This window comes from Malaya genurostris, chromosome 2 (genome assembly GCF_030247185.1).
Source record: "Malaya genurostris strain Urasoe2022 chromosome 2, Malgen_1.1, whole genome shotgun sequence".
NCBI classification, from domain to species: domain Eukaryota; kingdom Metazoa; phylum Arthropoda; class Insecta; order Diptera; family Culicidae; genus Malaya; species Malaya genurostris.
Window position 1 is genome coordinate 96,069,231 of NC_080571.1, and position 17,340 is coordinate 96,086,570.

At 37.8% G+C, this 17,340-nt stretch overlaps 1 protein-coding gene across 1 annotated transcript in view; it reads right to left on the reverse strand.

The window, feature by feature from the left end:
• LOC131433035 (uncharacterized) overlaps window positions 1-17,340 on the reverse strand; it is a 205,868-nt gene that overhangs the window by 74,039 nt on the left and 114,489 nt on the right. The window contains exon 3 of the mRNA XM_058599763.1: window positions 15,393-16,983. Within this exon, the coding sequence (XP_058455746.1) occupies window positions 15,393-16,101 (709 nt within the window). The 5' untranslated portion in view covers window positions 16,102-16,983. The remainder of the gene's footprint in view (window positions 1-15,392; window positions 16,984-17,340) is intronic.

Here is a 17,340-nt window from a genome sequence, read left to right on the forward strand (position 1 = left end):
ACCAAGTTCCGAAAGCTTCAATAAAATCTGAGAATGGTTTGCGTCAATTTATATTTTACGTGTGGAAATGTGTCTAGTTGTATTTCAAGTGTCGATTAAAATAACAAAAGATCCAGTGAAATATCTACCTATCGTCTCCCAATAGTTTTGATCGCTTATTCTATTGTAAATACAAGTAATTTTATCCTTCAAATCTATGACACATGTTGACGATAATTTCAATATGGAATCATCATATCAATTGACGTCAAACACATTGTACTAGGGATATTTAAACTAATCTATTTAGCTACATCAAATGTGAAACTACGCCTCAATTAATTGATGAAGATCACACTATTTGCTGTACATATTCGCATTAGGAAAACGCCTCAATGCGAATCAGTTTTATAAACAAATCCGAAAGAATGCATAGTTTGTACTAAGTATTAGATAATCAACTTTTGCTCGTTTTACTTGAAATGAATGGAACGTGTTTGGACATTATAAATGAAATGTAAAATTGAATGCTGCATCAAAAAGCACATCATTTACCCACTTTACCCCACCTGTTGAGTCTGCTCGGGCTACCCCCTACTTATGATGTATGAGCTACCATTAAATCACTGTGGCCGGTCCCAGACCATACAAATTGAAAGCTTTCGGCACCCTCTACTTTTCCCAACCTCAAATGCGGCTTGTTCGAGTCAATAGATTTTTAATAGCTACTAATAAAGCAGCTTTTAGTCGTTGGAACGTGAAGGCAACGATCGAATCCTGATTTACGCAACAGCACGTAATTTGTACCCCAGGCCCAAATATTGACCCGAACGGAATTTGATTCAAGTTTCCCAATTTCAACCGAGCTTCTATATAGAAACATTATGAGGAATAAACGGTGCAAAAATATGGCATTTGCTCCAATTGATTCTCGTCTTACCAAGCGGAGGAATGTTCTGTAGCTACCAAGTGCTAACAGTGGACAATCCTACTACCAGTGAATTAACGATAATTGACGTTTTAATTAAATTTTAATTTAGCGTCTCCTAAAGAACGGAAGAAGCTACGTAGGCTGTACTACAGCATAGTTTAAACGGACGAACACCAGCTGCTGCGAGTCACGCGGCGTTCATCGACTGCCTGGCCTGTGCCGTGGCTTGGTATGTGCCTTCCGATATTAACTTTATCATCATCAGCAGAACCGACCAGCATTAGCTTTTCATCTGCACAGCTTGTGCCAATCACCAGCAGACAGACAGACAAACAGCTGATTGTGTAGGTACGGTCCTACAACAGCGTGAAAACATCCAACACGCGCACTTCGGTTACAGCCCGCAACGTGCCGAGGCACGGTGGGTGAAGTGGACATTTTGGTCTAAATATGTGAAGCTATTATAATCGTTGATACTATTATAAGATCACAATTTTCTCCATTTCGAATTCAATATTTCAAATTGAAAACCCTGACCATTTAAATTACACAGACTGGATTTTGATTTTTGTCAGCAAATGGCTCCACTGTCCGGAGGGTATTTAGCTCAGGCAAACGCGAGTTCATTCTTGGAAGAAAGATGCCAATCTGCGGCATCATCGGGGTGTCGTCGGCGGATACGATAATGAAAATTAAATTACACAAACAATAGTTCGGATCACTTGACAGGGAAGGGTTCCCGTTGTGTGGGTGCAGCCACAGCACAGGGATAATTGCGATATGATGGCGAAGCTTTCTTTACACTCCTCGGCGTCTGTATCTATCTGTACATGCAAATGAAATTAAAAACTCATTGGGTTCAGGGCATCAAGATAATCAAGACCGGAAAGTTAAAACGTTGTTATGTTTTGGGGAAACGAAGGAAAAGTGATGTGGATTTGATTCTTTTTATTATTTGCCAGTTCAACGCTCAAGGAAAGCTCGCCGAGGGCATTGCCTCGATCCGGGATAACAAACGATAAAAATTTTTTTAAAGTTGATCGTCCAACAAAATCGTTACTAATGTGGACCAAAAGTGGTTAGACTTTTGAATTATATTTCGCGCGGAAACCTTATTCGTCGCAATTTTTTTTGTAGATTGGTATGACTGCCATGCCAGGGGTATTATGAGCTACTGCAATCGAGTGAAAGGATCATGGGAATGGTTTATAAATAACAATCGATGCGTTTGAGCCGAACATTGCAAGATATATAGTATCCATGAATTGCCAGACAGATGGGCTACCGAAGGACAATACTTTGAATATTGAATTTATAACCATTCTATATTAATTAAGTTTCAAATTTTGAAGACAACGGCTAGAACTTATTTATACCCCTAATACTAACAGATAAAGTGATTCCAAAAGGTTTCAAAAAGCTGATCATTTGTGTGTGTCGATGCCCTCGGCATCTTAAAGATTAGCAATTATATCTTAAAAAAAAGTTATTGTAATTTACTTGAAGCGAAAAATTACTTAATATAGTGATAAATGTTTGAAATTATCAAAACAGTAGTGAATTCCAAAATGTTTGCCTTTCTCGTATAGAGAGTTCACTTGAGAAATCCACTAGTAAAAATTGTCTCGGAAGGCAAAGTGTCATATATCACTCGACTCAGTTCGTCGAGTTGAGTAATGTCTGTGTGTGTGTCAAACAATGTCACTCATATTCTTCAGAGATGGCTACACTGATTTTCACAAACATATGTTCAAATGAAAGGTCCTATAGTCCATAGGATGCTATTGAATTTAATCCTGATCCAACTTCCAGCTTCCGGGAGTACAGGATGAAGTGTGTTTAAAATTGCAAACCGTAATTTAAAGCGACGTTGCAAAAAAAACGGAAAAATTCTTCTAAATTTAGCTAAAAAGAGTTTCAATTTGTAGTTAATGATAATTACTGGTCAAACGACCGAATTTTAGTTACATGTTTCTAGTTCCGGATATACCGGAAGTAGTGGAAAAAAAAATCCAAAAACGGAACTCACTTCATTTTCCCAGAACCGAGAATGAAATGAAAAGGTTTACGGTCTTATAAGCTACTATTGAATTTTGTACGGATCCGACTTCCGGTTCCCGAGCAAGAGAACAGAGTTTATTAAAAAAATTAAATCGTCTCTTAGAGTATTAAAAAAAATTAAAAGTATTAAAAAAATTAAATTGTCTCTTACAACTGTTTACAAACTGAAAAGGTTATGATAGTTTATTCCCAAATAAATTTTCTAGTTTTATTTATGTTTAAAATGACGTTTTTTTTTGGAAGAATCCTTATAGATATTTATGAAAATATGAGTAATATGCCATTCTCATATTACTAAGTGGATAAAAGCAAATTTTTTTAAAAGTTTTCTGTGACACCAAAGGTAAGAAGCACCTTAAGAAATTGGTGTTGAAATGCGTCTAAAGTGTAAGTGTAACATTGCCACACAACCATATCAGGTATTTATGAAAGTATACCTATTAGCCACTGTAGCACTGATTCAATGTCTTCCTAAAGTACGGTCTCTAAGATTTCTTTACAAAAAATCTCTTGTTTCACTAGTTCATTTTATTTTTAAAAAACCCTTCTTAATCCACCTAGTGGTGTGATAATGCTTTTCTCTTCTTTCATAACAGTCTCATGAAAATATGTTTCATACTTTTATTAAATAATTTTGGACACTAATTTTGACAACAATTGATTCAGATTGATTCGAGTAGTTCACAAAAGCATGCTTCAGTGTTTATGTCACACAGTCAGCATCATTTTTCCAAACTAGTGCTTGATATTTGCGTTGCCTATTTGTATGAGAACAGTGATGCTAATCTAAAATAAAAATACCTTTCTATAGAGAAAGGCAAACCCTTCTCAGTCCACTTAGTGGAATTTTCAAATATCTTGAAAAATCACCATAGGGGGGACATGAAATGAAATTTTCGAAATCGAAAAAAAAATTTTGATGCCAAAAGGCTTAGAATTGCATGAAACGTCGAGATTTAGTGTCATCTCGAATTTTTTTTTTTTAGATCGACTTTTTGGGAATAATATCAAAATTTTTCTAAGTCCCAGAATGTTGTTGCAGTTTTAAGAGTTTCGGCATCAAAAAAAATTTTCGATTTTGGAAATTTCATGTACTTTCCCCTATGGTGCTTTTTCAAGATCGGAAATTTTCAAACTTTATCTGCTGGGCAGCACCCCTTACGCATGTCCGATTTAGCTCAAATTTTGCATGAGGACATTTTTCGAGGTGCTTAAACTTTTTAACACTAGCGCTTTACGAAATTAGAGGTGATCCCAAAATATTGGCAGTCTTATATATGTAAGAGCGGTAAAAATCAACGTGTTTTGTCGGTTACGTCACGTATACCATCATATATCTGGAACCAAAAGTCACAACCATTTGATCTTCGAACTTGATCAATGGCTTGACAGTAGCTTTCAAACGAGCATAAGTTTGTTTAAATCGGTTCAGCCATCTCTGATAAAATTGAGCGCGTATAAATATCTTCGAAAAGTGCACACACACACAGACATTTTCCGATCTCGTCGAACTGAGTCGAATGGTATATAACACTATGGGTCTCCGAGGCTCCGTTCAAAAGTCAGTTTTTCCAGCAATTCTAATACCTTTCTATAGAGAAAGGCAAAACTGTTCAACCCAATCCTGTGGAGGATTGGGAATCGAGCCTAGGCGGGTGGCGTGAAAGGTATCGACTTACACATTAGGCTATTCATTTATTTGATACGCCTTAAAATCTTTAATGATACCGGGGCGGAAGAAGAATTGTTCTCATTACTATTCAACAGAGATTGAGGGGCAGATGGTTCACAATCACTATCGTCGTTTTTGTCTTTATCGTAATGAGATGCAAAGCAATCCCTGTAAAAACCTTTTTTTGAACGGTGGTACGAAGGGTCCAGTATCACATACCAATCGACTCAGAGATAGCAAAATGTCTGAATATGTGTATATGTGTGAACAGTACCATAAAATTTCATTTCATTTCATTCAATTAAAATCGACTATACACAGGCGATCAGTTGACTGTGCTATACTTCATACTCAATATATACACTGTTCACTGACACAGTGAATGGACAACACTCAGTTATTCATCCGTTGCACCGTCAATTGAAACTCAGTTGAACCGACGTCAGTTTCTCCCTTGAAATATCAAACATCTCTTTCAATTGACTGAGATACTGCCCATCAAATGAACTCCTAATGAATATTTAGTTGGCTCAAGATAATAATTGGATGATAAACACGGTCAAACACAGAATGTACTTAAATTTATTGCTTTATACTTCAATCTTCATTTCTAATACTCTGGAATACGTCTCAATGCATACTAAAAATTCGAAAATGATACATTCACACTTCCTGGTAATGGTGATAACTGTAGACTCAAATGGAAACCGACACCTTATGTTTATTGTTTCGGTAGGAATAGTTTTCTGTCATCGAGCTGATGTCCATACCTATTCATCCGAACTTGTTTACTGTCGGCGGCTGAGAGATCCAGTGGATCTCATTTCATTATGACCACAAAAGTCAATTGAATGAATTGGAATACACTGACAGTGAAAGGTCAGAAATATAATTTTCATCTAAATAAATTAGTTCAAAAATGAAATTTTACCGAACTGTGTGTGAGAGTAATAATGTTTTTTTTTGAAAATGACTTGACCGATTTTACAAACATAAATTAAAATGAAAGCCCAAAGTTCCTGAATTTTACCAGAATCCGACTTCAGTTTCGGAATAACAGGGTAATATGTCCTAAAATATTGAAACTAGTATCACTCTCTTGTTTCGAAGATAACTGAGCCATTTTTTTTTCAAATCTACGTTTATATTAAATAGTTTACGACTCCATTCAAAGTTCCTAAATTTAATTCAAATTTGACTTTCGCCGGAGAAATTTCAGGGCGAAATGAGTTAAAAAAGTGATACTAATGTCATTCAATTTTCTCAAATAATGTCTAAACCGATTTTTATAAACTTAGACTCAGTGGCGTCCCGTCCTCATGTGCACCTCGTGCACTGCACAACCGGTCAAATTGAAGAAATTTACTGCATCTATATTCCTTCGTACACATGAGTTACAGCACGGATTCAAATACAGACGGAATTACTCAGCTCAGCTCTGAGATTTGTTGCTCACTGTCACGTTTGACTCTGTGAGAACTTGTTTGCACACCTTCAGGAGAGGCTTCAGAGGTTTATGCTTATGGCAGTTGAAAACAAATTGCTGTTTCAGTTGCAACGTCGAAGCGATTTTTTGATGAAGTTTTTGACAGATTTGCTCAACGTTCAGAGTACCAAATTCTTCTATTGTAACGATTATTAATTCATATTATTAATGACAAAAATGAGCTTTAATAAAAATATCCCATCCAAAAGTATATCGTTAAAGCACATTCGAGTAGCCATTCCTCGATCTTTAGTTTTCACTTAAAACGAACATAATCCCACATAATCAGTGCACAACCCGTAAATTTTGTCACGAAACGCCACTGCTTAGACTCAAACTGGGTGACATAAGGGGTGATTAGAGTTAAAAACCTGGAAGGATTTGCAGTGTCTATTGGATTGTAGCACAAGTCACGCACCAGGCCTGTACACTATAAATCAACTGCGAGGTGAGTTGAAACAGAATGGCATAATTCCACAAAAGGAATTTAATGCCAAGATTTTGCTCTGCTAAAGTAAAAAGTTCGATTTTCAAGATTGTTTTTTTTCACAAGTGAATTCTTTAAAATTGATTAATAAATTTGTCTAGTTTACAGATTCGGAAACTTTACGACAGAATGAACCTACTTCAGTCTTACCAATTCTCGCTACCAACTTAAAAATTAAACTCATTCCGAGTTCTCAAAGATAATAGAACCGATTTTGATTGCATTGATTTCAAATGTTGTGGCATACAATCCCAGAGGAAACTGTCTAATTTTATCCTATTCTTTTTTCGCAGTTTAAACACAGGATTCACCATAGTGAGCAACTTTTTCACACTACATGCAATCAGTTGGATCTCGAAAGTTACCAGCGTCTTAGCGGATACCTCATACCTTGACCAATAGTCACGTATGAAAGATTAGATTTCCGTAATCGTATACGTAACATACGCATGCAATTTTGGATATCAGGGAAGAAATTCCGTCATAGTTCCCATTAGACGGAAAGAATCTCTCCGTACAGTGACATGTCTCTTCGAATGTAACTAACAGTAATCATCGGAAGAAGGTCATGTACATGTACTTCTACGGCACCGTCTTCGATGTACACAGAGATTTTGTATTTAACGTTATCATATTCGACACTGTATACGTCGTTAACGTATAAATTGGATTTACTGAGCAACAAGTTTTGTTGAATTGTGTGTCAAATACATCTGTAACGCTAAGATGCATTTGTTCTTTAAATAGGATTTCAATTTCATTTTATGAAGATCTAATTTCAAAGCGCGTTCGTCAACGGATTCTAAGTTTGGTTACGGGCGAAGAATGTTGGCTTTCGTTTATACGATTTGCTAATTTAGATAACTTCACTTTGTTGTTTCAGTTTTTGTCGTCTCGAAAGTTTCAAACTCAAAATAGAAATGTTATATCATGGTCGCATCGCTAGCTCCTAGACCTGATGACTATTATGAAATAATCTGACGAGTCGTCGTATATTCGTAAATAAAGTAAAGCATCAAAATTTCTTCTCCTTCATCTCTCTTTGTGTGCCAAGAACGTGAAATTAACTTATTTTTGTGATTAAATAATATGTGTGACTGTTCTAAGCATTTTACCGTCGAATTACGAAAAAGAACTAGTTTTGAAATTTTCTTTCAGCTATTGAGGTATTGCCCTGATTGTCGTTCATAGCGTATTGCAATACTAAAGACTGTATTAGGAGACCCAGACAACCCCGCGGTGAGCTCCAGGTGAACGCAAGGAAGATAAAGGATTACTTCAAGCACAATCCAAACCTTTCGATTTGGGACGAAACCAAAAAGGTCAATTCGCCCGTCTGGCTCATCCAACAGGAAATGAAGCGGCCCGGACTTCTTGTCTTCGGTAACGATTAAAGACAACGAAGGGGTCTAATACCATGGTCAAAGCCCACACCAGGAAGCTATACCTAGTGGCTGATGCAGTCGAAATGTATAGTAATGGACGACGAGACGTATATTAAAGGAGATAACAATAATAATCAGAACTAATTGGCTCAAGTGGCACGTTCCCCCCCTACCTGGTGTGGTCGGCAATCTTTGAGTGCGTTAAATTCATAATATAACGACTGGCACCAACAACGGCCTATTATGTAAAGAAAAATTCGTGCAGAAGCTCCAGCTGTCCTTTCTCTGGTCCTTTGACACTTTGTTTTGGTCAGTCGGTTCTGGGATGTTGTTACACGAAAATCTGTGCGATTATGAAGAGAATGCTTCGGAAGAAAGGGAATGTCTTTGAAAACGACAAGGATTTGAAGAAAGAGTGAATGAAAGTGTGTAGGAAAGATGACGCCAAAGTTACGCAGAATTGGATGGGTAGTATTAGTGCAGGGATTTACCATAAAAAAGCAAAGCCTTGGTATTACATTCCTGTAGTGGAAATTGAACTTCTGTTTCAAAAGACTTCGCAGTCGATTCAGAATGTACAGAACCATTGCATCAAGGCTGATGCTACGAACCTACTGACACTACGAATCCTTCCCGGTCGGGGCTCGATCATACGACAATTGGTTTTTAAAACCAGTGCCCTATGCATTGAACCGCCAACCCAGGAATATACCATACCATAGAAAAGGAGACTTAATAAACCAAATAAGCATAGCTTAAAGCATAGCTTTATGACCTGAAATGGATTTTTGTTGATCATTTCTGTTAGTTGCATTTTTTTCGAGTTCTATATTAAATTTTTTGGTTTGAAGCCTTTATTCGATTCAATTTGTTTATTATCGTAAGTTTCAACCTTCTTTTGAACCAGTCAGGATATAACAGCTTATGGATTCGTTTACTCAACGAAACTAAGTGACGTTGCGACGCAATCCCGTGCACAAGTATGCTATCTACAGCACTCATCCAAGTCAACGGTCTATTTTCGAATTCCTACATTGTAAAATCATTGTGTATACTAGAAAGGAAAAGAAACTGCTCCCAGTGCAGTGCTTGGTGACAATTAAAATTCCACAGGTGGTGCCAAACCGCACCGCCGTCATAAAGGTGCCAGGCCGAGGCCGATGACAATCGCGATTATCTGTGTTCCACTTCGTGAGGTACCCTATTATATTACAGTTCAGTGCATTCATTCTTTTCTTTCTTCTTTCTTCTCATTTTGTCAAACGCTTCTGACTAGAGGTAATTGTTTTTTTTTTTTCAGCAGTACTAATAAGTTCTTTCATATAGATTGACAATACATAGTGGCATTCATCTGATTGACAACTGGAGCCGAACAAGCGATTACTGTACAATGAGGATCGATAGACTGTACGGAAGACAGTCAGGTATGTGAAATGCATCCACTTACACTGGAACCTGCATTCCTTTTGTCTTCTTTTTTTGCGAAGCGACGACATTTACGCCGGTTGATGAAATTATTACATCAATTCGACATTGCGACAGTATGAGTTAATCAATTCCCGGTCGGTATGCTACTTAATCGGTATCCTGCTACACTTCTAGCATCAATCCCCGCTCGTGACTTGTGCGACTCGAGTGAAATGAATGAATTGCACTTACCGACGGCGTGATGTCACGATGATGTGCATTACATCTGCACACCTCCATTCGTTCCGAAGCCGTTTAATTCTCACCCGTCCAAACTACATATTTTGATCTAACTGTGCACCGTCCTGAATTACCTTCCGTATTGTGGTATCGGGGCGTTTGTGCCATTCCTATGATCGAACAAGATCTGCTAGAGGCTACTCCGATAAACCAGTTCGACCGAATGGTACATGTAACGAGCAAACGAGCTGGCGACCGGCGAAGACGAAGCATTAATTATTTTAATTGAAATTGACATTCTAACCTTTCCGGCATGTGAATCACGTGCAGTCTGGAAAATGTGTGCATGGGCACGGAAGGTTCGCCCACCAATAACAACGTATCTGTGGCACGCCCTACAGCAATTGTGATTACCAGTTCGAACAACAATACAAGTTACAGGTCAGGGTTGGGCGGAACTGTGACCCGTTCCGATCAGGGGTCGATTGAATACTGCGATCCTGCACGAAGATTGGCACAATGCTAATCTATTCAGCTTTCAGCATGTCGGTAGACTACCGAGGAGGTGTTGCCTTCATGGAAGATGGTCGTAATCGGTAATTTTAACCTAATTGGGACCGATCCTTGAATTACATGATCAGTCTCGGCTGTCCGATAATAACGATAATAAAATGCATTCATTTTAAGTAAACGGCTTTCGCCTAATTGAATAATATTAAAATGTATTTTTAGTCTTAAAATCATTTTCAATGCTTCATAACGATTGAAAAAGCACATCAGGCATAGCAAAAAAAAAAGAATTTTCTATATTTAAACATTGAACGATAACATTGAAGCTACAAGTTGATTTTCAATTGTTACTTGTTAACATAAAAAATAAGCTCAAACGCACGATAAACAATTCATTATGCATTCAGTTTGTCGATTTCTAAAGTTTGCGAGCTAGTGGAGCAGAAAGTGTGCATATTAATTATGATTATTGCGTTTTATTTGGACTCGATGACGCAATTCGTTTGTAGTGAGAATCTAAATGTTGATCGGAAGAATAAACTAAACCGTGATTCACTTAGTATCATGAAACAATGCTCGATTTTTTCGAAGTTTTACAGTGGTCAGTTGTATTTTGATAATGATTGTTTAGGAAGCTCTTTTTACATTTTAAACGATTGAAGCTTTGTAACGATTTTTGAAAGTTTGTATAGTTTGTGGCGAAAAAACAGAATTTAAATTAGAACACCCACGTTGATAATTCAACGTGGAATAGTTAAAAAATTCCGAAATCGATGAAATTGACCAAATCTGCCGTGTGCAGTATTCAGTTGTTCATCAGGATCACGCTCTTCCTAATCCGCCTAGTGGAGTAAAAATGCCTTTCTCATATCATTCAAACAGTTCTATTAAAACACTGTTTTTTCGTTTGGATCATTTCTGATACGAATTTGGACTGATTCTTGATACTAATTCATCCACATTGTTTCGGTGAGTTCAGAAAAGCGTTGCTCAACGCTTACGTCGCATATTCGTCAGCATTCTCGATACCAAAAGTATCAGCAATAATACATTTCAACTTGATCATTAGTAACTTTCTGAAAAAAGTGCGGATAGAAATTGTCGGATTGTCGATTACGTCACTTGTGCCATTATATCTCCTAAACCGGTAGTAGTAACCAATTGATTTTCAAACTTGATCCACAATTGAATAGTATCTTTTAAACGAGCCTAAGTTTGTTATAACCGGTTGAAACATCCCGGAAAAAATTAAGCGGAGAGAAAATAAATGCGTTTTGTCGGTTATATTACTTATGCCTTTATATCTTCGGAACCGGAATTGACAGCCAACTGATCTTCGAACTTGATTCATAACCTAATTGTAGCATTCAAACGAGCTTAAACTTCGAGAATCGGTTCAGCTATTTTCGAAAAAAATGAACAGAAAAAATGCGTTTTGTCGGTTACGTCACTTGAATCAATATATCTCCGGAACCAGAAGTGACAGCCATCAATGGCCCAGTAGTAGCTTTCAAGCTTAAGATTATCGAAATGGGTTCAGTTATTTCCGAGAAAATTGAGTGGTAAACAATTCGTTGAAAGATACACACAGACATTTCCCGATCTCGTCGAGTTGAGTCGAAAGATATACAACACTTTGGATCTCTGAGGCTCCGATCAAAAGTCTGCTTTCTTGCAATTCTATGACCTTTTTATAGAGAAAGGAAAAAAAGCACTGCCCGAAGGATCTTTCTAAGCAAAGGCTATTGACATTGTTCTAGTAAACAACCAAACCAGACACTGAAACAGAACTAAGTGATAAAACACGAAGTTATATAAAGAGAGTTTCATTATGAGCCCAAGGTGCAAATGTTTTTTGATATGGTGAACAACTTGAAACTGTAGAAGACAAAAATCAAGTTTTAATCACAAATGGGTTTTTTAGCTCGTATCTTGGAGGAAAAGTGACTGAAAAAACGCATTTACTCTTTCACAAAGATGCAAAATAGTCCTGTAAAATTTCGACCAAATTTGGATAGTTGTCGCTTTAAATGAGAATAACTTTGGTGGTGTCAACAGGGTAAATTTAATCGCTAAATTTCTGTTTGAGCTGTTAGTAGAATATTCTCACTAATAGTACTGTTGTTGTACCGTTGAATTCCACTATGTCACGTCATTACACTTTCACAAAGTCACTATTTTCACAGTCACTATTTTTCCGAAAGTGTATCAAACGTTATAATACAGATACGTATTTCGGAATGTTATTTACATCCTTCTTCAGTGTATCGGTTTTATAAGTTTATTTAACTAATAAAAACTTATAACACCGATAGAACTGAAGAAGGATGTAAATAACATTCCGAAATACGTATCTGTATTATAACGTTTGATACACTTTCGGAAAAATAGTGACTGTGAAAATAGTGACTTTGTGAAAGTGTAATAACGTGACATAGTGGAATTCAACGGTACAACAACAGTACTATTAGTGAGATTTAATCGAATATTTCCTCAACCCATCAGTTTTACCCGATCACTGTTGCTTTTTATAAGCAGATTGGACGAGTGAAGATCAGGATATTTCGGAGATGAGGAGAATGAGATACAAAACAGGCTGCTGAAGTTGACGAACCACCAAATGTAAAGCGGAGTATTTCAAGAACAGTTTGCCATGTCTTTAAAATCAAAACGGATTTTGACTGAAGAACTTTTTTTCCTCACATTTATTTCGGCTATTCAGCTGTTTTCAATTATATAAACATAAAGTTGATTGTTTCTGTCCAAATACTGTGAATCGAGCATAAGTTTCACTGTTTGAAAGAAAATGTATTTATTCGGAAATGTAAAGCTTTTCTTTTAATTATAATAGAACATAAATTCGACTCCGTCTATTCCTAGAAGTGTTCAGTTACGTGTAAGAAATTCAATCAAATATTAAACTATAGAAATTCATAACTTTTTGAAGAACAGATCGTAAAGAATGACGTACAATGATTAATGGCTATAACGATCAGTGAGCTCTCGTTATTTTTCCCCTTCATGGGGGTTACAAAGCTCAACACTTTCCATACCGAACGAACTAGGCTATGATGCCCAAATGAACACTATTAACGGCTGTAGGAATCCTCGATCCTCGATGATAGGTTTCCTTCTATCGAGATGATAGGATAGCTCGTAACCCAAGCGACAGATTCCTTTACGGTAACCAATTTGCAATGCAAGATACGAGTATCTTTTATTGCAATTCCACCAGAGAATTTGACACTAAGGCAGGAAAAGTGCTTCACCCGGTCACCAGTCAATCATTGGGTCGTGCCTCTGTATCGTATCGATATTTTATTACCCTACCAATAATTTCTTTGTTTGTGAAACTTTGAAGAATTCCGTATTGTATAAGAGATATCGAAATGTTTGGTCTACCAACACTAACTTTTCTGATCTACTCAAATTGTTTCTATCATTTTCGATGTTATGCGTTAGAATACATTAAAAAATTTATAAATAACACTAAAAAATTCAGTCCATTGAATCCGCCTAGTAGAACATGAATAATGATGATGATAGTGAATTTTTTTAACACCATATTTGAGAAAATAAAGTGAACTCCGTTTTAAATATTTTGACCACTATTTCAGGAATTTAAAATAATTTATAAAATTTTCTGCATCTTCGATTTAAATGGATGTATAACCAAAAACAGCTTGATATTTTAACTCTAAGCGCCCTATCTCCGGAACCGGAAGTTGGAATTAAATAAAAATCGGGATATTCTAAGATAGTAAAAATTAGCAGAGTCATCTTCGCAAAAAGCTGCTGATATTTTTTTTTATTTTCATTTTTCATTTCATTATGGTGCATATCACTCCGCGATTTCGGAACCGGAAGTCGGATCCAAATGAAATTTGGTAACTTCGTATGAGACTGTAAGATCTTTCATTTGAATCTAACTTTGTGCAAATCGTTTCAGCCGTTTCCGAGAAAATTGAAAGACATTATTTTTAATTTTTTGTACATATCATCCTGTCATTCTGGAACCGGAATTCGGATCCAAATGAAATTTAGGAACTGTGTATAAGAAAACAAACCTTTCAATTGAATCTAAGTTTATGAAAATCGGTTCAACCATTCCCGAGAAACTTAAGTGATAATATTTGTCACACACACAAACATTTGTTCAGTTCATCGAGCTGAATCGAAAGGTGTATGATGTTCGGCTTCCCGAGCTTCGGTTGAAAAACCGTCTTTCGCTGTGATTGTATAGCCTTTCTATATGAGAAAGGAAAAAAGATAAAAACCGGATTCCAACAATCGATGGTTTGTTGGATAAGTATTACGATTAAGTAACTAATTTTTCTAACATATTTAGTTTTCAAAGTAAGATATTAACTAAAAACTGTAAATTTTTTCATTACAATTTGTAAATGTAATCTTCAAATCTAGAAACAAAACCAGTAGCGTACTGACTGACAAAAGGACTTTTCATTTACGACTAGTTTGGTCATAATCGGTCCAACCATCTGGGAAATACACCCCTTTCTATTCTGCACACACAGCGATATTTGCGAGCTAAATCGATTGGTGTATGACACTCGGCCCTCCGTGTGCCAAACTTTTCCAACGTTCGACCGAAATCAATCCAATAAAAAAATGTAAAAAGCTCAACAAGTAATCGCTACCGCACCACACGACAGCGAGATTCTGCCTGAATTTGTTGCTATAATTTCAAATGAAATCTGTAGACATTATTTTTAATTTTTAAAGAAATCTTCTTCAACTTTCATTGTTTGATTGGAAAGGTTAAAATGATCATACAAACTTTCTTCCCTTCTCGCGAATTACTCGAATTTCTAGCGCACTATCCGCGAATCAACGTGCTTACACGTTGAGAGCTCCACCGGAAGTGGTGTTATGCCTCTAACATAACTCCATCTAATGTGACGCAAAGTGAACTGGCTTTAGGCTGTATCACTGATAGAGAATATCAAAAAGTGCCATACGTCTAAAAATAAACGCCATTCATATTGAGCTTCAAATTGATGAAACACGATTAATGTTTTTTCTATAGTGCTTCTACCGATCACGATGTCTCAAAGCGTGACTTTCATTGATTCATTGTTGCTAACGGAATAAATAACCAGTTTGAAGTAGTTATTTTGTCCCAAATAGTACGAAACTTTGAAGAAAAGTTGTCGAAATTGACTGGATTACCGTAACATAAATGGATTTGGGCTAAAAATGGCATCCAGACTTACCTTTTGCCCATCCGGTTAGCACGTTCCCTAGGTAGGAAACCTTGTACTCGGGATCCGGTCGGCTGATGTCGATACTGTGCGAATTCCTCCTCAGCAACCGACCCAAGCCTCTGGTAATGGACCGGATCGCCTTGGGCCCACTCTCACTGTCGTTCACGTAGCACCCATCGCCGATTTTCGGTTGTTGATCTTGCGATTCACTAGCCGCTGCCGTCACCATCGAATCCTTCTTCTGGTGGAACCGTTCACTACTGAGGAAGCTCCGCTTGAACTGCTGCAGTTTCAGCAGAGCGCCACTGTCCTGTTCGCCCTTTTTGGTATTGTAGTTGTTTCCGAAGATCCTGGCAATCGAAGCACTTTTCACGAAACTGTGTCTCCGCTTCTTGGTCCCTTCGGCGGTGGCGGCAGCTGTCACTGCGGCCGCATGCTGTTGGGCATGTTTAGCGATTGTGCCGGTTCCGGGATCGCTTTTCGGTCGCCTTCTGAGGTGAAAAATGTTGAACTTATCCAACGTTTTGCCGTGTGAACAATTGTTGTTATTGCTTGATTTTTGGTTTTTGCTACAGGCCACACATGTTGTTGTCATGTCCGCCGGTAGAACTGGAACTTTGAGAACATAATCGACCTCATCTTTGCCGCCTTCGTCAACGTCCGGTTGCTTCCGGTCAGTCGCTTCGCTCGTCGACGTTAAGTCGTCACTGGAAGCCATGTTATGTTTTCAACTTTTTGAGATTCCGATTTCGGAGCGGAAATTATATCTCAGTTGGATTGCTGCGGTGCTATAGCTAGCCAGTTATCTTGGGGCAAATTTGCATGTTCGCTGCCTCTATGCACTAATAAAATTACACATTTCAATTCGGCACGGTGCCTCACTGGTATAAAATGTTGCAAGCAGGGGGGCAGCACGTTTCGACCATGACTGCCAGCTCTCACATTCTGCCAGTCAGTTTCCTAAGCCACTTTTGGAACGGAAAATTATCTAACGGAAATTATCCGTTTGCAACTTGCTGATTTTTACGTAACTCTTCGGGTTGCTGTTTGGTAAAGATACAAAACACATTCGCACACAAAAAAAAAACAAACACAAACACTGCAAAGAATATCGCGAAAAACACAGCAGATCTAGATTTAATAACACGTAGCACTATTAATAATGATGCATATCAATCAACACACACACAAACAATCATTTGCTTTAATTTGTTGCTGCTGTTGTGGCGATCCTTCAGCCCTTGCACTGGCACTGCATTCACGCACCACTGACTAAGTGCGCCTGTGTTCGGCAGGTGGATATCTCACACTGACTAAGCGCTGCGAGGCGAGCCTTGAACTCGATTGCTGCCTCTGTTTGTCTTTGGTTGGACATCTATTGGCGGCTATGGCGGTATGTACTAGCATCTATTGGGTGCTGCTGAATATCGGATTGGTTCTCCGTTGATTGGTGAGTCCGCCGAAAGCTACTGTAAGCGTGTCTCAGAAGGACAGACCTCTCTGTCACTACTTCAAACTAGTCGCCGGTAGCCTCTGTCGGATCACGGGAAGTTTTCCACAGGCGTCGGAATCAGGTGTGTTTGTGGGGTAAAGCTCCAATCTGTGTGTGAAACAAAGAAATTGCAAGATAAAAGTTACGTATTAGTATATGCGGGGTTTTCGAAACAGATATTGCTGGCTGGTACGAGAGAATACGGTAGCGAGAGAAGAATGAGAGGAAGAAGACTGCGGGGGTTTATCATTGAATCTATAAAATGTTATGACTGCCTCGAGGGAAAATCTTGATTAGGAAATTGGTTCCACTAGAGGTCACCAGAGGAGTCGTTTCGGAAGTCTCGATAGGTTTAATTTATAGCAATTGGAAACCTCCGATTGATGTCAACCATGGGTGATAGACACAGATATCTCAGTGAACAATTAATGAGGTTGTGCGTGTGGAAAGATCAATTTCAGTCCA